The following is a 26,784-nucleotide window of genomic DNA, read 5'->3' as shown; positions in this document are numbered from 1 at the left end:
CACATTTTTAAAGTGGAGATCAATTCTTTTGAGTGCATTTTTACACACCAAATGTGCTACTAATATCTAAATAAAATAAAATGAAGTGAATAATAAAATAAAACTTACCGCAGTAGAAGTTTGTAGAGTAGCTGAACGGCGTTAATCATGATGGATAAAATTGCGACAGAGAGAGCTGCTATGCCTATAACAGACAGGTTTGTAGACGTGTTTCCGTCATCTTGAACTGAAACTGCAAAATTGTGGTATCATTTATTACACGTGCAATCAATTCATTGCTTTTTATACCTCTATATACTTCTTAATAATAGCCAAACTCGGCCTCATGTGGTCTTAAGTCATCAGAATATCAATGATAAATTTGCTTATAATGCATTGAAATCTATTATTTAACTGTAAAATTCAATGCGTATACCTTCAAAGCACTCGTCTCCTGTCCATCCCTTTTTGCAACCATTCAAACATGCACCGGTTTTAGGATGGCATATTCCAGACCGAAAACAAAATGGACTACACTCCTTACATTCAAATCCATATTTCCCGTCTTGACAAGCTGTAAAACAAAACAAAAAAATTGCTTTAGTCTAAGGCTTCCACGAATTCAAAGTGGTTGGAACACAAAGAAAGCGATTTCAGATAAGTTGCTGTCTTGGTAGAAAACGATTACAGATTTTTATTGCTTTTTTAAAACAATGCTTTGAGAAAAAAAATGAATAATTAAAAAATGTTTTTAACATTACTGGTTGCTTATCTTTATGTGCATCATTGTATTGTCCTTGTCTTGATTTTGTTTATAATCGTTATATAAAATATATGCCAAAGTAACCATTGTTTATCCGACATTTACTTGGTTTTTTTAATTTCAAATTACATCCAACTAATTATTTCAAAAACAGAGTAGTCAATGTAGGATAAATATTATAGATTTTGAAGTATCTATTATGTATATAATTTTATAGGTAACTCCAGAAAAAAAGTCACACTGGTCGGATAAAATATAGCTAAACGTAAATGAAAAAAAATAAATTCAAAAAACCCCACAAAGTCATAGTAAAAAATATGTATTTGTCATTTGATTTATTTTCAAAACGGAATGATTTATCCGTAAGACTTATTGAAAACATTGTAAGTTTAACCTCGTGTTTTTTTGTTGCCAAAAAACAATTTTTAATAGATATTATTATAAAATATTTTAAGACAGTTGTCTAAATTTTGCTTGGAATAAGCAAGTCTTTTTGTCAACGAAAACAATGGCGAGAAAAGTGTAAATAAAAATTGTGCAAGTATTTCCCTGTAAACAGTATGTATTCACATACAATTTTTTTTCTTTAAAATGCAAAACATTTCCCTCAAGATATGTCAGTCCAAACAAAACTTTAGTCTGATTTTATCAAAGTTACGTTTTTTCTAAACACTTTATTTATTGTAATTTAAAAGTAACTTGACTTTTTGATTTGTTGATTTGTGATCATTTATGCAATTCATTTGAAACCCTTTCAGTTGGTTTACAATCAGCAAACTATTCTATACAAGAAAATTAATTACAGTTTTTTTATCAATCATATTTGAAAAAAATAATGTAACCTTGTCTATGCATTTGTGAGGGAATTATTAATGTAATGCAATAATGCTGTTTTTTTTTTTATATTTCTAATCTTCGCATTTTAGACCCATATATTTTTTTGAATGAACAATTTCTAAAAAGAACAAATAGTTTGCTTTCGCTTTTTTTGAAATCGGGATACTGCATTAAATAACCAAAAGCGGGATAAGAAGGTGGCGATATCGCAGAAAAAAAAATTCTGCAATGTACGCTAGAATAATTTTATTGTTCATAATTACATCTTTCTATTATTACATTAAAGAATTCATCGTAAAATTAAGTTAAACTAACTAAATTGTTATTAATGTACATCAATACATTAGATAAAATAAAGAACCAAATCGTCCTTTATTAAAATTTGAGTATGACATCATCATGACTATTTCGTGCCATCCGTAATTTTTCTTCGGTTGACGAAGGATTTAACCAATCGATAAACGGGGCGTGTAGATTTCAGTCCTGTCAGTTTCTAAGAGCTATGGATTACAATGAATTTCCGTAAGAAACAGAAAAAAAATATACTTCGTGGATGTAAATATTCATGTATTTTTATTTATGTCAAAAATAGACCAGTAAATATATATTATTCAATATCAGCACTTTTTTTTTTTGGTTTTAAAATTACAAGGGTAAACATCTGACTTCAGTCAGCTAAAACATAACTGATTGATAACTATATGGCAACGCTCTGTTTTTCGGTCGCTTTAAAGACCTTTCAATTAACATTCAGTTGACTGCGTGGTACGTATCCATCCTGTCAACTAACTCAGTCACACGTTAAACATACCAGATTGACAATAATTTCCTTCCCATCCGGGACGACATCCTTTATCGCAGACACCATTAAACATGTTACACCTTAGACAAGTTTCATTGCATTTTTCTTGACAATTACGGCCAAAAAAGCCATCAGTGCATTCTGAAATAAAAATAACAGCTATCATTGTGTAATAACAACATGTATCTTTTTGGTTATATCCATTAATTGAATCTACTACAGGTATCATTTACGTGTGAAATATTCCCTTTTTGAACTTTTATGTAAAGATTAAATTTCAGGTGTGTAATAAATGCGTTGAAAAAAATCCATTAATATGTTAAAATACTTACCAATGTAAGCACTCAAATTGTTGGATACATTTCAAAATAATAGTTTACAGTTTTAAACAATACAAAAAAAAATCTTATAATGTGTATATTTGACCTTGTTTTCATTTAACACCCCAATAGGAGAAAGACAATTTTTAAACTGTGTTCATCTTGATGAGATTTATTGATGCACTTTATCTTCTAAAACGTTAATTTTATTGTTTATTTCATGTGAAAATATATGTTATGTACTCAATTGATTGATCATCTCAACTTTTTAATATAGTTTAATCTCTTTAGGTGGCTCTATACACCCACAGTTTATTCCAATCATAAATAGAAGACCACAAAACATATACTTATCAAATACTAAAATGATGATAGGGATACTATTGGTATTTTAAACGATTTTTTTTAACGTTTTTTTGTGTTTTTGTAAAATATATTTTTTTTAAATTAACTATAAACAAATCGAGAGAAATTTTGTTGTCATCTGATGAATATTTCCCTCGGACACGTAACAAAATAACACTTCTTAACATTCAAAAATGTTATTATTGCAATTTTTTTGTATTACCCCAAACCATAATTTTTCATATTTTCTTTCTCTGTTGACTAATTATCTGAAAAAGCTGCTTGATGTTATAAGAAAATGTATTTTATTAAATGTGACATAAAAAATTGAATGAAAATCTTTGCATATAAACACAATTTTTTAAAAAATTTTATTTGGCATGAAAGTTCCTCAGGTAAGAGTTATCGTTCCTAAGTCCCAATGCCCAAACACCTTGGGAACTTTTCATTTCTGAGTTAAAGAAATTTCCTAAATATCATGTTGGAATGATAAATACGTACATATCTCATTTTAGGCCCATATAAGTGAATATTTTATGCTTTAATGCAAAAACTAACTCAAATAAATAAAGGGGAAAATTAATGAATAGAATTTTTGTATTCGAACCTGAGTGATATTAAAAGCCACCCTCCCATCCTCTTAAGGTGGTGAGAAACATCTGTCGATATTAATGTGGATTAATATATATTACAATTGAAAACCTTCACCGGTTAAGAATTTTCTTTCACAGTATTCAATCAAAAATACGTTTTAGAAAAATTTGGAAAAGTTAAAAATTTTATTGTCCTCATTAGGATTCGATCCCATGACCTACAGGTATGTAGTGAATCCACTAACCTACTACGCTACGTTGTAATATATCGGTGAAGAGAAAAAACTATTTAAAAAATTATACTTGATTTTATTGTATATTTCGATAAATAATACGACACAGCATGAAGGTGTCAGATACCACATTACTTGTAAGCAAAGAATTTTCCAGTTTTCACATTAAATGTATTCACTGACAGTTAACAATTTTTTTCAAAAGAGCGGTCCCCATACAAATCGCCCCAGTTTCAATCAGCCAGTACCGGAATTGCATGCTTCCAGATTTACTTTTTAGCGTACTGCGTCATCAATGAGTGGTGTATAAAGTCACCTTAATATAGTACGAATTGATTAAGACAAAGAAATTCCAGACCGAAATGGCCCATGCTGTTTGATTTAGGGTTTACTTGTATAAAAATAAACGCAATGGCACCCATGTTGACAAATAAAAAAAAAGAAGCTAGCAAACAAACAAACCAAACACAAACCAAAAATGAATGAAATATAAAAGCAAACTTGTTATAGTAAACTCAATGGCACAGAATACCATTTTAAAACAATCAACTTTAGGTTAGATTATAAATTTATTGTAAAAGAAGTGGTAAAGTATGTCCATAAAACGCCCTATTCAGTATAGCGGATCTTTAGTTTAATCTTTCTAATTGAATGCCTTTAATACGGCAGGTCGGTTTGAGAAAATGTTTAAATTTTAAACTCAAACACCCGCCCGTATAGCCTCTAACAACCAAAAAAAGAAATGAATAAACAATTTTATCGTTTACATAACCAACTCTTTTCAGTTTTTCCCATTAATTTTTTTTTAAAAATAGAATTAGCTTATTTGTAAGTTAACGCTAGGTCTAATCCAGTTAACATGTAATACATATAGAATGACCACTCAATAATTCTTAAAAAGTCTGACTTTGGTCAATATATACTTATTTTAAATGTCAAACAAAATCTTAATTGATCACATAATGTACACATATTAAAAATCATAAGTCCAAAAAAAGAAATCATAGCATACTGGAACTTTTTGCATTATATATATTAAGAGTGGCTTTGGAAGCAAATTGATAGTTTTCGGGGTGGGGGTAGACTTATTAAAATCTTGACTAGAAAAAAAAATGAAAAAAGGTGCCGCAGGGTCTTGTATGAATAAATAACGCCGAATCCCTGGTACTGATTTCAGCTATACACTGATTATTTTATTTCGAGGATTGTTTATTAATGAAGAAAACTTATACATTCAAACACATTCACACTTACAATCAGTTACACAATTCATACGCAACATCGCACGGTAATTTAGAATATTTTGATAAAATGAAATAAAAGTAATTAACAAATAAAATATTACAACTAGAGCAAAGCTCGTTGCAAAGCAACGAGTGGGTCTTCCGTTCATGTCGGAAGTAAAGCTGGAAGTTCCTGTAAGAAGCAGAGCTCTTAAACCAATAACAAGAGAAACTAAAATAAAAAGATGAAAAAATCGAATTATTCCTGGTACGACTTGACAAAATCCAAATTATTTTAAGCACGACTTAACAAAAACCTTTCCGATTTCAAGAACGACTTAACAAAAAAATCCGAATGTGTTAGAGTACGACTTAACACTTAATTTTAAGGTACAAGTTAATTTAACCAAGAACTTGATACTACTTTCTTAACCAAAAAAGCGGAATCAAAATTTCCGGAAAAATCAATTTTTAAAGCCAAATTTCTCTGTAATGCATCGTCCGATTTTTAAACGGTTTTCAGTGTTAGGTTCAGCTTAAAAAGCTCTACAAAACACATATTCGTTTTTGATTCGATCAAAAAATTCAATTTTTCGAAAAATTAAAATCACTTCCGGTTTCTACCGGTAGTGACAAAATAATTTTTTTTGTAAAAATGCCATAAGTAAATCCGCAGATTTACAATCACAGAAAATTTCAAGTCTTTATAAACAACCGTTTACGAGAAAAGTCCTGGACAAAATCACTTTTTGAAAATTTTTAAAATGACGTAACTAGAAAACGGAAGTGACATTATGACTGAAAGTTTGAAAGCTTCAAGGGACAAGTATTTAACATAATCCCTGAAAATTTCTTGCAAATCGGTTGAATAGTTTTTGAGATATAAAGCAAAAAAGAAGTCAGAAGGAAAAACAAGAAGAACTAGAGCAAAGCTCGTTGCAAAGCAACGAGTGGGTCTTCCGTTAATGTCAGAAGTAAAGCTGGAAGTTCCTGTCAGAAGCAGAGCTCTTAAACCAACAACAAGAGTAACGAAAATAAAAAGATGAAAAAATCGAATTATTCCTGGTACGACTTAACAAAATACGAATGATTTTAAGTACGACTTAACAAAAACATTTCCGATTTCAAGAACGACTTAACAAAAAAAATCCGAATGTGTTCAAGTACGACTTTACAATTATTTTTGGTACGAGTTAATTTTACTTTGAACATTACGCTATTTTTTAAACCAAGGAAGCGGAATCAAAATTTATCGGAAAAATCAATTTTTAAACCCCGATATCTCTGTTATGCATCGTCTGATTTTGAAACGGCTTTCAGTATTAGATTCAGCTAAATAAGCTCTACAAAACACATATTTGTTTTTGATTTGATTAGAAAATTCATTTTTTCGAAAAATTTGTTTCACTTCCGGTTTCGACCGGAAGTGACAAAATAATTTTTTCTGTACATTTGCCATAAGTCAATTCGCAGATTTACAATCACAGAAAATTTCAAGTCTTTATAAACAACCGTTTACGAGAAAAGTGCTGGACAAAATCACTTTTTGAAAATTTTTAAAATGACGTAACTAGAAACCGGAAGTGACTTAATGACTAAAAGTTTGAAGGCTTCAAGGGACAAGAAATTAAAATAATCCCTGAAAATTTCTTGCAAATTGGTTGAATAGTTTTTGAGATATAAAGCAAAAAAGAAGTCAGAAGGAAAAACAAGAAGAATAATAATAACTAGAGCAAAGCTCGTTGCAAAGCAACGAGTGGGTCTTCCTTTAATGTCGGAAGTAAAGCTAGAAGTTCCTGTAAGAAGCAGAGCTCTTAAACCAATAACAAGAGTAACTAAAATAAAAAGATGAAATAAATCGAATATTCCTGGTACGACTTAACAAAATCCGAATGATTTTAAGTACGACTTAACAAAAACATTTCCGATTTCAAGAACGACTTAACAAAAAAAATCCGAGTGTGTTCAAGTACGACTTAGCAATTATTTTTGGTACGAGTTAATTATACTTTGAACATTACGCTATTTTTAAACCAAGGACGCGGAATCAAAATTTCCGGAAAAATCAATTTTTAAACCCCGATATCTCTGTAATGCATCGTCCGATTTGAAAACGGCTTTCAGTGTTAGATTCAGCTTAATAAGCTCTACGAAACACATATTCATTTTTGATTCGATCAGAAAATTCATTTTTTCGAAAAATTTGTTTCAATTCCGGTTTCGACCGGAAGTGACAAAATACATTTTTTTGGTCAAATGCCATAAGAAAATCCGCAGATTTACAAACACAGAAAATTTCAAGTCTTTATAAACAACCGTTTACGAGAAAAGTCATGGACAAAATCACTTTTTGAAAATTTTTAAAATGACGTAACTAAAAAACGGAAGTGATTTAATGACTGAAACTTTAAAAGCTTCAAAGGACAAGAATTTAACATAATCCCTGAAAATTTCTTGCAAATCGGTTGAATAGTTTTTGAGATATAAAGCAAAAAAGAAGTCAGAAGGAAAAACAAGAAGAATAATAATAATAAAAAAAAACAATAGAATAACAAGAGGGTCTTCCGTTGAAAACGGAAGACCCTAATAAAAAAAAACAATAGAATTACAAGAGGGTCTTCCGTTGAAAACGGAAGACCCTAATAATAATAATAAACTAGAGCAAAGCTCGTTGCAAAGCAACGAGTGGGTTTTCCGCTAATGTCGAAAGTAATGCTAGAAGTACCTCTAAGAAGCAGTGTTCTTAATCTAATGACAAAAGTAACTTAGGTACAAAAAGATTTTAAAAATCGAATGATTCTTGGTATGACTTAACAAAATCCGAATGGTTTTAAGTACGACTTAACAAATTTGACTTCATTTTAGGTAAAAGTTAACTTTACCTGGAACTAACATCTAATTTCTTAACCCAGAATGCAAAATTAAAATGTCCGTAAAAAATCAATTTTGTTTAAAACATAATTCTGAGCAACTACACTGCTTTTCAAAGGGTTGACCTTTCGTACTATGTGCTTGTTGCATCATCAATTGTCAGAAACTTATCGATGTATAGTTTACTTAATTTTATTATTCCTCTGTGAATATTTTTATTTAAAATTATTATTGATGGTGAACATTTCAAAGGGCCCTGCTGATGTTATTTTAGAGAATTTTGCTTTGACCTTGACCTATAACTTGAAATTTTTCCAGCTGGCATTTAGCTGTTTCATTGCCCCTAACATATAGGCATTTTTGTTGAATCTGACCAAGATTAAGCATATCCGGGAAATAATCTACTGTCTAAAACTAATTTTATTAAGATCTGCTATGACCTTCACATTGACATGGTTCAAGGTCACTGCACGCCATTAACCAATAAGCTCTGTTGAGGCAAAATATTAGCCAATTAGGGGCTAAAAGGAGAGTATATATATGTTCTTTTACCTTGAAAATAGGTTCAAGGTCACTACTCACCCTTTACTCAAAAGCTCTGCTTATGTGAAGTCTGAGCCCTATAGGGGTTAGTAGAAAGTATATATGCTCTGAAAAAAGGATTTTTGCATGATCCGATATGATATTTCACCCTTTACCTAGAAATTTCATGCAAGGTCACTGCACATCGATTAACGATAGAGACAGTCTGTGAGTATTAGCCAGATTGGACCAAAGGAAGAGAAGATATGCCCCAGACAAGGATGTTATATATGTAATTCTACTATGACCTTAACCTTATACCTAACAACATGGTTCAAGGTCACAGCACATCCTTAACCCAAAGGAACCCTGTGGATGAGGTATGAGCCAGATTGGGCCAAGGGGAGAGAAGCTATGCTCCGGTCAAGCGATCTCGGATGGACAGACGGATAAACTGATCACTAGAAGCCCACACAAACTTGCTTTCTATCTAATTTGAAATAGTATCCATGCTATCTGCCCATGGTGAATAGTCATCAAAACCATTCATCAGCAGAATTTGATTTCCCTCCTTTTTAAACTCGGAACACCTCTGACCTAATTAGATCACCGCATTAAATACAAAGTTTGATAACTCTAATTTGTTTATCATCAAGAAATTCTGCATCGCTGACAAATAAAGTTTTTTTCGGTACAATAATATACCAATTAACTGACTATCTGGACAATAGCAAGTTTATTGTCCCACCCCTCAGCAACTATTTCCCTTGGATTTGCCTCATGAAATAGTTGCTGTCTTGGGGGACAATAAACTTGCTATTGTCCTCATACCCAGTACATACTAAATAGGCATATAATATCCCATCCACCTCCATTTCATGTTATATAACCTCCAGTTTGTAACCTTCAATTTCACTGTGTAAAGGCAACACAACAGTCAAAGCCGCAAGTTTCACAATTTATTACTGCTTCTCATGTACTTAAAATTAGGGGCCTTAATATTGCTTAGGCCTAAAAAAAAAAAGTTGTGGGTTTCGGGTAACCCGCCCTAAGCTACAAAAATGGCCCGATCCTACCATTTTTAGATGCCTGATTTTATCCGACTGTGAATTTCATCTTATTTCCAATAAAAAATACGTTTTTAAATATGAAACAAACAAACATTCTTAGGATTCAGGCCAAAAAAAATAGATAAAATAAAAAAAAATCCCCACCTACCTAACCTAATTTTTTCATCAGTGTTACCCTAAACACAATATTTTTTTTTAGGCCTTACCAATTCCAACAAGAGACATCCCATTAACTATTGATAAACATTAAAATTCATTTCATGAATCTACGCAACACTGGTAAATCTTCACGTACAGTCACTATCAATTTTACAAAAATATTGACGGTTCTTTATCCGAAACTATTCCTTGTACATGTACCTTTAACTGCAATTAGTACACTAACATTTTATGAAAAGACGGTTTGTCTTAGAATAAGAAAGCTAATGCAATTCTGAGAAAAAGAATACTACATATTGCAAATTCCATTGAGGTTTACTAAAAATATGGCCATTTAAGTGAACCCCCCATTTCCAATTTCCATTAATAAACACAGATTTACAGGGTTCTCCATAGTAAAACATCTTTACCTGACCTTTTAGAGGTCAATTGTTGTTCAACCACCTTTGAAAAGAAACCTTATTCAATACAACATGCATCTACATTATATAATCATGATAAAAGCTTCACATCACTTAGAAATATCCTTACATGTATACCCCCCCCCCCCATCTTTTGATTTTCATAAAAAGTCATGGTTAAAAATGTTTAACCTAATTTTATGAAACTTATGGCAATTTCCTTGAGTCATTTCTCACACATATTTGAAAACAATCATCAATGATTCTAAAATTTGATCCTAATTATTTGTTTATTTTATGATTTACACCATTTTAATTAACAAATAGACAGCTGTCCTGCTTGTGATTTCTTGTTTTTATGAAAAAAAGTAAGCTAACAATCATATTTAGTGAATATCTAATCTATTTTGATTTCTAGTCTCCTTCTAACCATGCTAAAATAGTAAGATACAACCTACAAGTTAGACATCTGCCTTAAATTAAAATAAACTTCAAACACCCAGGTAGCCGGAGACAGAGTTGATTTCCATGAAAAATGTTCAAATTTGACATGTTTTTCTACTTTTTTTCTGCATATATACCTTAGAAAAGTAGAAATAGGTTGTTTCTTGTTCATTTCAAAAGTAATTATCATAGCAGATGATATTTCAAAGTCAAATGTACATTTACATATCCTACATGTAATCTTAATGCAGACAATTAAATAGAGGGGAGGGGGGGGGATTTTTCAATTATGTAAACACATCTAAATATCTTTATGAAATAAAAAATAAAGGAAACATAATTGCATACTTTTATTGAAAAACAAATTTTCACAGCAATTATGAATTTCTTTAAACAGCCTTAATTTTGTTTTCATAATTTCTTATCAAACACAAACCACAACATGGCATGATGCTTTCTTCAAGTTCCATTATTGTTCATGCATTATCGGATTTAATTTGAATTACCGGTAAATAGTCTGTAGAACACAAGGAATATGCATGTGGATAGAGGTGACAGGTTAATCTCAGGAGCTGACCCACAAGAACCAACAGGTACCGGTAAAAGCCATGTGGTAACAAGAGGCTGTTTTGAGCTGAAATAAAAAAAAAAATAATTAGCTCAAAGTACATGTATTTCCTTCTGGTATACCATGTTTTATCAATTCTACCGTTTTTTTTTTGCAAATAAATTTGGCGAGGGTTTTGGTTTCTTTTCTTTTAAATTACATTTTTTAAAAACAATACTATGTGTAATAAGCATAAAACATGTATGAGTAAACTTAATGAAGAATTTTTTTTAATAGATTATTTTTCACAGAATGTGTTACATTACATGTATGTCAATCTTTATAAAACTAGCGTATATTTCGTGCGCCATAAATTGCAAGTTTTTTGTAAATATCATTTACTTGCATGATAGGTATATATGGTCTAACCAAAATTTTCTTCATAAAGCTACAGCTGTATGTACCACATAATCATATGTTTTGTCACAAGTATACATTTTTAAAAAATACCCAAATTCCAACAGTTGAAAGTAACTCGATGAATTTTTCATTCTCTGATAAGTTCATTGTGTTTTGTGCGTGCATATATTATAAGTCTGCTGCAACAGCAGCCAATCAGCAGTAAGCTGAATCCACTAATAAGAAAGTTTGTAGTTTAGGAGCGGGTAAAATTGTTTATGCATAATGTAGCTGACACTGACTTGAATAGATCTGATATATATGTACAAGATGGGAGAAATAATGACAGAACAGACTGGGATTCGAACCTTGCCCTCTGAATCTCTAGTCAAGTGCTCTACCAACTGAGCTACATGTATCTGGCACCGGTATTCAAACCAGTCTGACCATCACATCCCCCCCCCTTAAATGATCTTCACCCTCAAAGATCACCCCTGGCTCTTCCCCTGGCAGGAGTTAACCTGTCAGTTCCAGGGGTTGGTTACAACACCAATATTGTATGGGGATGGAACGATCCACCGATGCACCGGTGCATCACGGTATTTATTTTGACGATATTTGGATTGTTACATTTACCATTAATACATTACGATACCTATGCGGACTTTGTTTTATTTTCCAAAAATATCTGAGCTTCATATATCGGCTATTTTTTAGTCTGCGCGCCTAATATGAAAGTACAAAGATGGCGGAAAACCTCGTAAAGTTGTCAAACCTGTAGGAAGCTAAATCTGGAGTGTGGACAACTTTTGGATTACTTGTTAATGAAAAAGTAGTGTATATGAGACTTAAGTAATTTGTAAATTGTGCAACGCTCATTTTAAATTTATCAAAATAACTTTGGACATGCGGTAATACATCGACAGATTGAATAAATTTTTAACCCTTATTCATGTTTTCATTTAGTTGCATCGTGATATGTATCGTATCGCATTTCATGTATAGTGATATGTACCGAATCGGCTAAGTACAGAAACGTCCAAGCCTTAATATTGTAACAGGATGGGAGAAATAATGAAGGACCAAACCAGGAATTAAACCTGGGCCCCCTGAATCTCTAGTCAGGTGCTCTACCAACTGAACACTGGTATTTAAACCGGTCTGACCGTCACATATATAAAAAGTTATTTTAAACAATGGTGTTCAATAAAAAATAACACTTGCAACCTTCAGTTTTTGTCTGTAATTAATCAATATTGGCATGCGATCAGTTATCGTTGAGTACCATTTTTCATCAGTGCATTGTTACGTCATTTTATCAACACATAAAATTATATACGAAAATATGATGTAACATTGCACCAGCGAGAAATGGTCCTCGACAAGAACTGCTGGCATGCCAGTACTGCCAGTAGTCAGATTAAAAAAAGAGAATATAAATGAAAAATTACATTTTAAACATTAACAAGGACAATTCAAGTACACATCAAAACTGCTAAACAAGAAAAATTATGTGAACTGGTAGAGTGGTACGCATAGTTCTAACTTGTAAACTACATGTACAAGTACATGTACCGGGTACCCGTTGGTCTGCTAAACCTCTCTAATGATACATTGATCGGCATCATAAAAATATTAAAGACTTTTTAGTCATGTTTTAACTCTGAAGTCTGAAGTATACAATTTTATTTACTTGATGTTACATGTATGTCTACAGGGTATTTATGTCTACATTTGGAGTCTTCCGCACAAGAATATGATCAATGACATATGTTTCTAATTAGACCCTGCTTTAAATTTTGAGTTGAAAATTCACAATCTGATTTTTTTTTTAATAGATAAATTCGGTCATCCTTTCCAGTCACCAATGAACCTCGAGCAAGTCTAAACATCCAGTAAACAATGTAAAAAGTACACGTTAGTAAACAAACACCCACACCATAACAAAACATCTAACTCTGTAATTCTTATAAAATTCTTAACCCAGCAGATGTTAAATCATCAAGATATATTTGTAAATTCATACGCGATGGACATATCATAAGAAAATCTATGTACAGTACCAACTACATGTATATTTGTATACTGTATGTATGACTTTCGCCACATGTGGATTTTGTCAATAAATTGAATTGTAATTTACACAAAATTCTGGTAAAAAGGAGAAAAAAACAAGTGAAAGGTACAACATTTGGGATTCAATTCTGTTAAAAGGATTTATATTGTCTGGACTAGAAAAATAACATACATCAGTGACAGTGTGCACGTACTGACATGTACATCTATAGACTAAATGTTAACCAGTTAACATGCTGACATTTTAACCACTATAGACAAGAAACTTTAAAAGGAATAAAAAGCCTCACCTTCTTCAGTAACATCCAAATAGATCACACACTTTAATGTCCATCTTTTCCCCTTTATTACTCGTAGCTTATCAACGGCTGATCAATGGAAACATACACATCCGTCGACATGGTCGACAGAAGTGTGGCTGTCAGAATTTCCTCGTAAACGATTCACACGAGAATATATCCCTCCTTATACAAATATGTAGTATTGTTCCCTGTGCATGTTCATATGTTTCACAGTAACTTGAAAATGCATGTGTACACCGAAAAATGCACAACTTATCTTCTGCATTACGCTCTCTCTTTTCTACAATGCCGTTCGTTACTGTTTACATTCGCGGGTCCGCGACAAACATTGCAAACATTTGTTCTGCGTGGCCGATTAGAACGTGTTAAATAAGTAGTTGAATTCATAAATGATATAGCCTAGATGAAAAAAAAATGAAACTGAATCACAACAATTTATCTAAGACGCAACACAATGTAATGCAGTAAATGCCTGGGCCTTAAAACGGCATTTGTTCGCTTGTGTGTCTATGTAGACAAATTAACTCGTTCATGTACGATTCACACATATTTGTTTTATGAAATTTGAAAAAAATAGGGCACAGAACTTTTTAAATTTGACACCAAATGACATTATCTAATATATTAACAATAACTGAATTAATTTTTTTTCATAAAATGATAACGATTTTTGCTATCAGAAAAATACGTGTATCAGCTGCTGACCCCTAATTATAGGGGCTAGCCCTATTTTCTTAATTTTAAATGAAAGCTCTCGTTATTCTAAACAACTTTTGCTCTATATGTATTAACAAAATATTTTTAGTTTAAAGGTTATTATACAAAGAATAACAAAATTTCAGACCCCCCAAAACCTTATACTTTACCGGCAAATAGCTTAAAAACTAAAAAACATTTTGCCAAACTTTTCATGCCAGCAAAACTATAAAATGTTACCAACAATTCTGCTAAATTTCATGCAACTATCTTTTGTAGTTCCCGAGATCAACTCTGGACAAAAGACCCCCCAATTTTCAATTAAAGGGCAATAACTCATAACCGGAAGTGAATTTTAAAAATTTGAAAAAAACGCCTCGAGATATTAACATTGTCTACATACCCTGAAAGTTTCATAACAATCAGACAACAAATGTACGAGAAGTGGCCTACACAAAATTTGCGGATAAAAAAAAAAAATAATAATAAGAAACAGTAGAATAACAGAAGGGTTTTCCGTTGAAAAACGGAAAACCCTAAAAAAAACAATAGAATAACAAGAGGGTCTTCCGTTGAAAACGGAAGACCCTAATTACAAGGTAAACGGAAGCTTTCCAGGTATCCAGATATGTTGTTACAAAATATAGGAAAGATCTTACAGAGGTTAAGATACACTTTACTACTTCTACCATGACGGTAAAAGTCCTGGGGTTCGGGATTTTGCGGGATTAACGCTATTTATAGTGAGTAAGTAAAGTCATGCATATTAATGAATTCAGTCGTACATTTCTATTGGTCAGCTGTAATATAGTAGTAAAGAATAAACATGTTGTCAACATACACCCGTAAACAAAATCCTCACGTGACATTCATACGTTTACTTAGTCATCTCTCATGCACGCTCGATTGGCAATGTGCGCCAAATATAAATACGCAAAATGTAAAACTTTTAAATAACAACTGCGACAGCTGGATACTTTTTATAGTTATGTTTAAATTTGCAAAAAGGGCGGGGTTACGAGGGGAGGGGGCTAAGCCCCTCCCCCCCCCCCCCCCCCCACGTCCGACGCTTTTGCAAATATGTGCAAATAAGAACTTCGATAATGTTATACATTTATTACTTCATTGATTATCCCTCCGAAGCAAATCAATTGAATTGAAACTAATCATTTCAAGGAATGGATGTATTCTTACGTTGGCAAATGTCTTTTACCTGATAATTCTATGTACAGTTTTGTCAGAAGTAGTATAAACACCAATCGTAGACGAGAAAATTACTCAGGGAATTTTTATAAATCACAACTATGGGTAAGTGACAAAGAAAGATCAAACTTAGATTTATTGTTGACTTCAGGATAATCCATATCAAAATAAATATTCAAACTGCTATTTCTCATTTAAAAATTAACCTTTGTCATTTGTTTGTTACCACACAACCTCAATGTCAGAAATCAAGTTTTAAAACAACTTTGTTTAATAATTTTTTGCAGAAATTTTTTCTTTCTTTTTGAAAATGATGAATAGAAATAAATGTCAAGAGACGTTTCGAATATTTCCCTGATTACATGTAACTGACCTTGATCACACATTTGACCTTTGTACCCCGCCTCACACCCCTGTGAGCAAGTCCCGATCACGTTGTCACATTGTGTCTTGTTTACACATTGTCCACAACTCTTTTGGCATGCGTCTCCATATTTTCTATTGTCACATTCTGTAACAGAGAAACAAAGGGTAGAATGATCAGTTTTGAAGCTTAAACGAAGATGCTTGTGATAATTGCTCGCCATTCTAAACCTCTTTGAAACGTTTTTAAAATTTTTGAAAAGAAAAGTGTAGGGAGATAAAAATGAAATAAGAAAAAAACATGATATATTTAAAAACAGACATTTTTCGAAAAAAAATCATTTTACTTCTACTTGAATTAAACAGACAGCAAACACTATCCTCTACATGAAACGTATTACACAATTTTATGTAATATGATTTATTAAACAAATGAAAAGAAATAGCCAAAAGGGTTTATCATCTCCTATCAAAATAAAAATTCCTTACTCTGATATAAGTAATTGCTGAATACTATTTATAAATATGTGCTCTATCTGTTGATGCAGTCTCCCGAATGTTATGTATAATATGTTTTTATTCTGTTTCTCATATTAAGTTAGTTCATCCATAACTAAAGCGAGTTTAAATATTTTGTTTGATCTATACTATATCAAATACGTATTTTAAAGTTATTATGAGGCTGATTTAAACCAAACTTAGGTGTGTGTATGTAGTCAATTAAATGAACTTGATGCACTTAAAACATTTTTCAAAGAGTTGTCTGCCCTTTTTGAAATTTAAAAAAAAACCAATTTCTGAAAATATTTATGGTAAATTATCATTTTTTAGCATATTCGAAGACATGGAAAGCTTTTGCAACTTTTTACCACGAAAAAAAAAATGAGAGGAAATTACTTATACTAAAAATATATTTCAAAATGTATTTTCCCCATAGATTTCAATGTTAACTTCAAAAACTGAAGAAAAAAAATAATATTTAAATCTATTTTTAATTTAAAATGCGAATCTTTATGATTTATAAAATCCCTTATACATATGCAAGTTTCTTGGCATATTTTTTTCTTAAAGGACGAATCAATAATTATGAACATACCGGGTATATGTAAAATGACACATGATGAAGCTCTGCCATTCCGTCAACTGAATGTTAACTGTATGGTCTGGAAAGGTGACTGAATGGCACAGATATGCCATTCAGTCACTTTTCAGTTACCTTTTAGTCACCTTTCAATTGACTGAATATCAGACATTCATCCTGTGTGAACTATTTGGGCCCTCTTCTAAATTATATCCTTTTTTTATTTTCGGAAGGGGTTATTAGGGAGTATATAAAAGTTAAGATGTAATTTTTTGAAATGTCATATCGTAGTTATTACGCACCTTATTAAATATCAAAAGATTAAATCTTGACTAAAAATATCAATATTTCTCTAAAAATAAAGTTTGCATTAAAAAGATTTAAACATTAAACAGTTCATATGTCGAGTAAATTGATTGGGAAGCTTTGAAAACGGATTTTCAATACGAAAAGTAAGAACTCTAACAGGCTAGTTTTCAAATGTGATTTTGTTGTTGCTAAAAAAAAAAAACTAAAAAGTATGAAATGTATATTTTTCGGCAGACTTCCAACTGTAATTTAATACGATGAATGGATCTGAATAGATTAAGACTACCAAGTATATTTCGAAATAAATATATATAATTTGAACATTTTTAACATGAAAAATGATGCTACAATGCTAAGTTTTGTATTTGTTTGATTATCGTAACACTACATATGCTTTCATTGAGGAATATACTTAGATGAATTACAATAAAAAAATCATTGGGGACAATAACATTGACAATATTGCAAAAAAATGAAACAATGCTTCAATGCTTTTAACGTTGGTTCCTATGATAATGGTGATAATAGAATGATGATGATGATGATGAATACTATATAAAGTATATGCAATTTGGAAAATAATAACCTTTCACAAATGACAGAAATAATTGAACATAAAGAATAACTAAGAAAATACTTTTACAGACTTTAATTTCAACTATTTACCCAATTCACACTGGTGTCCCTTGTACCCAGGCTTACATCCCCCCTGACAGGTGCCAGTCTGGATGTGACAGTATCCACAGTTGACGTCAGGACAGGGGGTAGTGCAATTGATACCATAGTAACCAAGTGTTGGACATCCTATAGTTAATATAAAGAAAAGTTCAATATAAGTAATCTCAGTGTAGGAATAACGTTATAATACAATCCTGAATAAATTGGTATGTTTGTATATTCATTTTTTTTTCGACCGAGAATGAAGACAGAAGAATCCTTCTCCTCATAACAAGATCACAATGAATATGTAACTGTAATTCTGAAAATGCAAACACGACAATTTTTTATATACATTTAGCACTCATTTTAGTATATGAATTTATTTAATCGAAATAGAGAGATTACCAAAAACATGACTTTTGGGAAACAAATTGCATTTTTTCCCAAAAGATCTCACATTTCTCGCTTTTGTTTTTTTTTTAGTTTGGACTAAAACAATGTGTGTAGACAGACTAATATAACAGATACACAAGTATGCAATAAATTGTTTATCATAGACTTGATTAGTTAGACGACTGTGTAAAATTTTTAGTGCAATTTGTTTGGGAGAGCTCTATGTGACAAGAATTTCACCCCCCCTCCCCCCCCCCCCCCGCCCACGAGGTGTCACATATCTCGGGTGTATTATGTGAGTTTAGGCTTAACATATGTTTGATAGACGGTCTAATATTACATAAAAAATAGTAAACATTAAATTGTTTACCATAGACTTCAACTTCACAGAGGTCGCTAAAGGCGTATTCAGAATAATCACTAGGATAGGTAACTCCTGGTAGTCTCTCGTTGTAGTAGATGACGTATTGACCATGAACAAAACAGGTGGTGTTAAAGACAGCTGGTATCGTTCTTCTTGTGAAGTAGGTGTCTTTATAGCAAAGTTTTCCATCTGACAATTTAGTTGTGTTTGAAATGTATATAGAAAATCCCAGAAACCTCGCTGTATATTCGTTTGATGCATCTAAAATAATCAATAATATACTATTTTATATAAAGTTACCTTCTATGTATTTTTCACAAAAAAATATATACTTGTAACAAAAAAAACAGAAGTTTTTAATCTTTTTTTTATTTAAATACTTTTGTACACAAGTTGTCGAATCAACAATTTCAAATAACAAATGTTTATGCTTCCTTCTGTAAGCACTGGGAATAAAAAATAATAATAACTAACGAAATTCGTAAGAACAAAGTAACATATTTACCTTTAAATCAAATACATTTAATTTACGAGGTGTGAATACCTGCTTAAATATTAACTCGTATTTAATATACATGTAACTCGTTTTTATACATCACTTTTTACAGAAACAAAAATATTTACATTTTGATTAATATTAACTTAAAACAAAGGTAATGTTTTAATTGAATCCGTGTGACATTTAATCTCGGTTTAAGATGATCTCGGCGATCGGCTAGGGAGTGCTTCGGTACATCGATTAACATTTTCGATAAATCGAAACACTCAGTGTGCGGTATTGAAAACAATATTAACAAATCCTACGCGGAATAAGTTTCGCGTAAACAGTTTTTTTAATTTGCAAGTAAACAATTTTATATTTCAATGCATTTTTTTTTAAACAGAAAGAATTTAATTCATGATTAATTTCATATTTTTTAGAGCAAGAGACGTTTTTTTTTTTTAATTTTGGTCAAATAATTTTAAATGGTCAATTGTATACATCTTTTGAAAGATGCAGCGATGATTCACAACTCGGCATGTGATAATAACAAGAAATTACACGAATATCTTGATTTGTACGTGTTTTTCCTCAAATTCTGCCATGTTCAGATTAATTGTGAAGATTTGGGTGACAAGTACATGAAATAATAGTTTAATACAAAATATATATGTAAAATCAGTAAAAATGTATGCATAACAAATAACGTCCAACTAATTTTCTATTTTATGAGCTTTTATACGTGTTGCAAAAATCATGCAATAGCAAAATATTTGTTCATGCACGTCTCATTCTTTTCTTATTACATTGACTTTTATAACTAAAATTAGTATGATTAATGAGAAGTATCTGAGATACATACCCCAAGGTACATTGTCCGTCATGTAATAGATCCGGATGTCGTGGATGCTGCGGGTACTAGTAAGATTTACCCACCAGGTAGCGGTGCGTTTTTTCTCAGTTGACATTGAACACTCTCCTCCAGTACCTCGCAAGTTTGATTTGCGTCCATCCACAGCATTGCCGGCAGTTACGTTAGCATGGATGTATATATTGTCCTCAAATGCTGGTTTGCGTAGAGCCAAATTAACTATAAAAATGTTTAGATCCACGCTATCAAGGCCTGTTTTTGTTTTTAGCAAAATTTGGTTGCCCATACATGTCGAAATATTATTTCATATTGCAGGAGCAATAAGGAAGCATATAAAATTTTCTGTTCATGTAAAATCGCAAAATAAAACATCCTTGTTAATATACAATATCCAAATATTTAAAAAAAAGTAGACCAAAAACAATCAAAGTATTGTAGTACTCTAAACCGGGCTCGTTAGATTCGTCATTATGCTCTCTTTCTTTCTCTCTCTCTCTCTCATGACGTCAAAACGTCAGAAAAGGATTAAATGTTTGAGTGACCACAAACAAAAATATGTCTGTTTAGTATAAAAAAATCAACAGTGCATTGTTTTTTTTAAACAAGCGTATAAGATCAATCCTGAATTTCTTCAATGAGTCATGGCTGATATTTTCAAACAATGGAGAAAAAATCTCATTCTGGAAAGCAACAATAGTTTTAATTTCATGATGATTTTAAAATATGACAGTATCACAAAACTTAAAACTTACAATTTGATTTATCTGGGATTTCTATCATTTGGCTATTTTTATTTATAAGCCAGCTTGGTTTTAACTTATTAGAACATGAAAATTAGGAGTTATAGTTCATTTTTTTGTTATTGGATATAAAGTAATATTATAATTTCATCAAAGGGCAACAGGGTTCGAATCACAAACTTCTAAGTCTCGTTCATTATACGCTATGAATCTCGAAAGTTAATGCTTTAAGAATTTCATAAGAAGACATTTTCAAAAAGACTGTGACTAAAAATCAATGGGACAGACCACAACGAATATTAGAGCAGAAGACAAGCAAAATGCTAGTAAAAATACCTACTCCTTGCAAGCTACCATCCAGACGAACGCAAAGTTATAAAAAATAGTAACACTTGTCCAAATACTTTTTTTAAAAATTAAAAATAGGTTACGATATGACAAAATGAAACAAAACTGTATCCCATTTGCAACAGGAATGAATGCAAGGGGAAAGGTCGAACTGACATTTGAGGAAAGTTTAATTCAAATCAGAACTAAACTCATCTCGCTGCAATTTTTTTCTAATAAAATACATGACATTGGATTTACTCTCTCCTTTCCTGTGATATGTAAACGCACATTGTGAGTATGATTAAACACTTTCATACTATTGGAAAAAAGGAATTTAATTAAACAAATGAAAAAAATTGAATCCCTTTAATACTCTTAACTTTTTGTTCAAATTACTTCACACTCATAAAAACAATGTAAGGTATGCAATGTTGCAGCTCAGATCGGATGTTCTTATGTACAAACGTAGGGACAAGAAGAAATATAAACAGAGACATACAAGCACAAAGAAACGGATAATTCAGACAACGTGGCAGGTTTTAATATCACAATGCCTCAGTGGTTAAAAAGCACCATGGACCAGATACGTTAGACTAACAATTTTACCACCTGTTACATATAGTCGATGATATGGGTGTACACGTTAATGTAAACAATTGAAAGTAATGAGCAAGGTGCATTAGGTGATGAGTTTACAGTTGATATATGCATTATATGAAAAGGACTAACAGTGTTGTCATGAAGAGAGATTGATTGAGGGACAAGCAAAAAAAAATAACATTACAAAGGGATTTTTCAAATTCACTTAGTATTTGAATAGGAATTTTATCAATTTATTGTGTTTCATTTAAAGTAAGTATGATATTTGTGGAACATATTATAATTAAAACGAGTATACCACTTCAGGACGAAACCGTTCATTTTAAGCTCCATAATGTTGGGGTATAATAGCTATCAATTCAAAATATATCGTTATCAAACTACAAGCATACAATATGTAAAAAAAACTATATTCATGTTAAAAAACCAGAAAGAAACGGCAGATTGGAGATAACACCTAGTTTTATTTATCCTTAAGTGTACTGTACAATTATTTAATAACAATGGGTTATTGGGATTTTTTTTTTTTTAAATTAAAAAGTTGACAATTTGATGCACTGCCAAAATAAAAGGTTAGCAAAAGTTTACTGAATAGCATTTATCTGCCGTCTGCGACATCGGAAGACATTCAGTTGAATGTCACATTTTCTTTGTCATTATGTGGTTAATTATCATTAACCGTTCAATTCATGAACATATGTATCTACGTTTTAAGGAAAATATATACATCAAACTTTATATTTAGACCACCACTCCTGTTAGAGGATGAACTATAAAACCACTTTACTCTGGGTTTGTTCATTCAACTTCAATATATCAGAGGATTACTTAAAAACTATTGATGATTTTGTGAAAATATGAATTTTAATGATAAAATTTTACTTACCGTAAGCAGAACAACATGTCAACAGGTATATTACAATACAAAGAAACACTGCCGCCATGTCCTCTTGACGCTAAAAACAAATGCATAAAATTCAACAAGGAAGTTCATGTGAATTGAAAACTTTAAGAAGGACACACTTGCATTACAAATATACGCTTATTCTGTTTTCTCCACATGGACTATTTCACACACAATACGAGAGTTGTTAGAAAAATTTACAGACACAGTGTTTACGGAAAAACCACCGTGCACTTTAGAGGATGATTTGCGTTTTATTAAATAATCATCAATTGAAAATATGAATGCCAAAAATTAGATGATTTTCATATATTAACAGCGATGTATGAATTGAATTGACTGAGTACTGTTTCATATTTTCACGACGTCATGTGACGACAAGCAACTGGTTGGCAAACCTGTCACGTTAGTCTTTTTTCAAAGTAAACAGCTTTCAGTTTCAAATAATTGTCATGTCATTTAACGCACTAATAAAATGCACCTTCATACCATAAATTTTTGTATAATGTTTTTGTGGATCATTTAAGTCCAAAGATCTCAGTTCATTCTGTTTTGACTTTAGATAAGGAGATAAAAGGAAATCCATAAGTTCAAGATCAGGTCTATATGAGCACCCCTTACCCTCTATAGCAAGAATCTTCAAACCTCTGTTTCCATTTATAAACCATTGTCCTAGACACATGAGGAGTTATCTTCAGAAGAATCTTACAACCTTTTGGTCTTCATCGGAAATTTTTCTTGCTTGCACACAAAATGCAATGAAGGCCAAGTGCTCCAAGATGTCCATTGACGTCGTTAACGTATTTGACTATTTTTTCAAGCGTTGGATGTCCTTATTTGGCAATTAAATGGTAAGAAAGTCTTCAATTCATTTCAAACTGTCACAAAATGATGTTCCTAAGTTATTGTGATGTCATGTGAAATATCGAGCAATTTTATGCGCTTAAACGGTACTGGTACTTTACCAGTTATCGGCACATACCATTTATCGGCTAAACTGAGAGTTCGTGTTTATAGCACGAGACTATCCGAGATGTTTTAAATTCAGTTGTCTGATTCGAATAAAGAAAAGTAGGTTTGCTTGAAAACTTTCTTGAATATGATTTAACCATGAGCTTGACCGATCACTGTTTACCACTGGTTTACATATTCGCACTTTCAGCAGTGGGGAAAGTGACGTAATAAGTTGAAACTAAAATATGACATCTTTGTGATATTTTAGTATATACCTTCTTTGATTTGACATAATATCAATGCATATAACATATAGCAACAAAAGGAATTCATTAAACTCTGAGACATTCATAGCGCAGTTGAACGCCTGATTGCACAATATTGTGAATTGGAAATTCTACGAAATTGTGTATTACCATATGAAAACACACGTTTTGTTTACGTATCATAACCCTTAATACCTTTTGTCTGATCCAAAGAGGGACATTACTCAAATTACATTATGCAGAGTATGACATAAACATATACAGGGATTTTACCATATGATCATCGCAAAGTGGAACAGTAAATCGTAAAACATGGCAAATTCGGGCCGTGCTAAAAATCACAAAAACAAGATGTTTTGAGTTCTTAATAATGATAAACAATATAACAGATGGATAAACACGGAAATCACCTTATAAATTATGTCAATTTCTATCCAAATTTATCAAGAAACAAACGTTAAAGTTTTGCCGATAACTGATACAGTGCCAGTACATCTTTAAATAAGGCAAAATGCGTTTAAAAATTTGAAAAAAAATAAATTTAAAAAAAAGCAAAAAAAAACTTACATGCTCCGAGAAAGATATGTAATCACATCAATTAAGCTGTCCGTTTATATTGTACATTTAAACAAAATAATCTTTACTTTGTTAGAAAATACGTCAAGTTCAAATCTAAAAAGTTGTGCTGATAACCTGTGAATAGTCCGCTCACAATCAAACTTCTTCGCTAACTTGTCTAACAACCCTAGTATGTTCATGTTTGCTAATTGATTAGTTATTTTTCTTAGCAAGATCGTGACCACTAAATAATCCTCTGTGTGAACAATATCCTTTTGCTGGTGAAGGGTTGAGAACAGATCAGTTTCATTTTACTGATTCTTAGAAAACTAGATACCTTGATGCTAATAGCTGATTACAAGTACTCACCAAATGTGTTTATTTTCATTCAAAATTCCATTCAATTAATTACTTCGATAAGCGAGTTTCAAAATAAAGCTGCATGATTTGTGTAAAATTTTAATTAAATTATGAAATTTCTTAACGTCATAACATAATATAGCGTAGAAAGACTTTTTCCTAATTTTCATGACATTCAATATATCTTATTTCTACCTGTTTTGTTAATAGGGAGAAATACTACACGGCATTTGTTTTTTATTGTAGAATATTTTAAATATTGTAAATCTCAGTCTGGACTGTTTAACTATCAAAAACATGTTTCAAACTTCCTTTAGTTTCTTAAATAATTCTGACCGTTTTGTTACGATAACTTTCATTTTAACTAGAATTTTGTTATACGCTCTGTCGATTTAAAGCTTTACAAAGATTAAATATAGTACTTACTACCATGTACTTATGTGTACGTCTGTATGACTTCCACGCCGTAAAGTAAAATATGAACATCGTATCACGTGTAATCACTACGGCTTTTATATCTTTTAAGCTGATAGTACATGCATTCCTCTTTTTAAAGATCATTGTTGATATTGGAGGAAACTAAGATACATATGCGAAACATTTATAATTACAGATGCTGTATAAGTTTTATTACATAATATGTATTATTTTCGGTTTAATTATGAAGCTCCCTTGACAGGATGCAAACAAAATTCCCTGGAACGTTCAAAAGTCACAAAAATAACGTTAAAAAATCAAGATTCTATATGAGGTTTTGCTGAAGACAATATATATTTATTATAAATTATAAACATTAGAGCAATAACTGTTTTATCTTCTACATTTGTTTACTCTAACGCCCATTCATATTTCTTTAAATGCCGCATAGATTATACTTTATACCTTAACAATGTATATATTGTTGTTGTTATCTAGAACATTTATAACAATTATTTTTCGCTTACAACACCTATTAAAAAATACACTTGCTGATTAAATATATATATATATATATATATATATATATATATATATATATATATATATATATATATATATATATATATATATATATATATATATATATATATATATATATATATATATATATATATATATATATATATATATATATATATATATGAACTAGATATGAATATTACCAATTCAACAAGTAATGATCCAAAATCTGTCTTTAATGTCTTGAGTTTACTTTTGAACATATGCTTTTTTATATCTTACATAAAAATACACCAAAAATCTAAACCACATTTACATGCATTTTTTATAAAATAAAAACAAGTTTTTGTGAAATAAAACGAGGAAGTTATAGAAACATCAAATTGTAAAATACTTTATTCACTTAGAGATACGCAAAGCTTGTATTAAGTGTGTCTCTTATTTTTGTACTCACTTAAGTGGATCAATTAAGACATAAACGTTTATTCTACTTGTAATTTATGGTGCTTTTAATTGTTCCCACCAAAACATTCAGTGCTTTAAAGGAAAAAGGACATATTTGAAAACACCATTTGCTTATAAATAGTAAACTTTCTAGTTTATTAGCAGATTGTGTAATTGAAGATAACGTGTTAGAATGCACATGTGTATCAGCATTTTTTGAAAAATGTGTAGACAAGGTCGGTCTCTCTCTCTCTCTCTCTCTCTCTCTCTCTCTCTCAAAAGCAAGTACAGTTATATGTTTTATATTTTTCTTTTAAGCATACAAAAATGGTTATCAATGAACTACATAACGCTTTTGCAAAGTCTATATTAAGATAATACG

The 26,784-nt window shown here is 31.2% G+C and overlaps 1 protein-coding gene across 1 annotated transcript; it reads right to left on the bottom strand.

The window, feature by feature from the left end:
* Positions 1 to 104: 104 nt before the first annotated feature.
* On the bottom strand, positions 105 to 25,752 carry LOC128174501 (multiple epidermal growth factor-like domains protein 10). The gene is made up of 9 exons (XM_052840043.1): positions 25,446 to 25,752; positions 22,864 to 22,933; positions 20,299 to 20,526; positions 18,962 to 19,216; positions 18,205 to 18,342; positions 16,159 to 16,296; positions 2,391 to 2,522; positions 416 to 553; positions 105 to 232 (listed from the first exon to the last, which is right to left on the bottom strand). The coding sequence occupies exons 1-9, from the start codon at positions 25,578 to 25,580 to the stop codon at positions 105 to 107; spliced, it is 1,362 nt and encodes a 453-aa protein (XP_052696003.1). The 5' UTR covers positions 25,581 to 25,752.
* Positions 25,753 to 26,784: the final 1,032 nt, after the last annotated feature.

Source organism: Crassostrea angulata, chromosome 2, assembly GCF_025612915.1.
Source record: "Crassostrea angulata isolate pt1a10 chromosome 2, ASM2561291v2, whole genome shotgun sequence".
Classification (NCBI taxonomy): Eukaryota; Metazoa; Mollusca; class Bivalvia; order Ostreida; family Ostreidae; genus Magallana; species Magallana angulata.
Note: the sequence above shows the minus strand (reverse complement) of the source record. Positions and strands in the feature narration are given on the sequence as shown.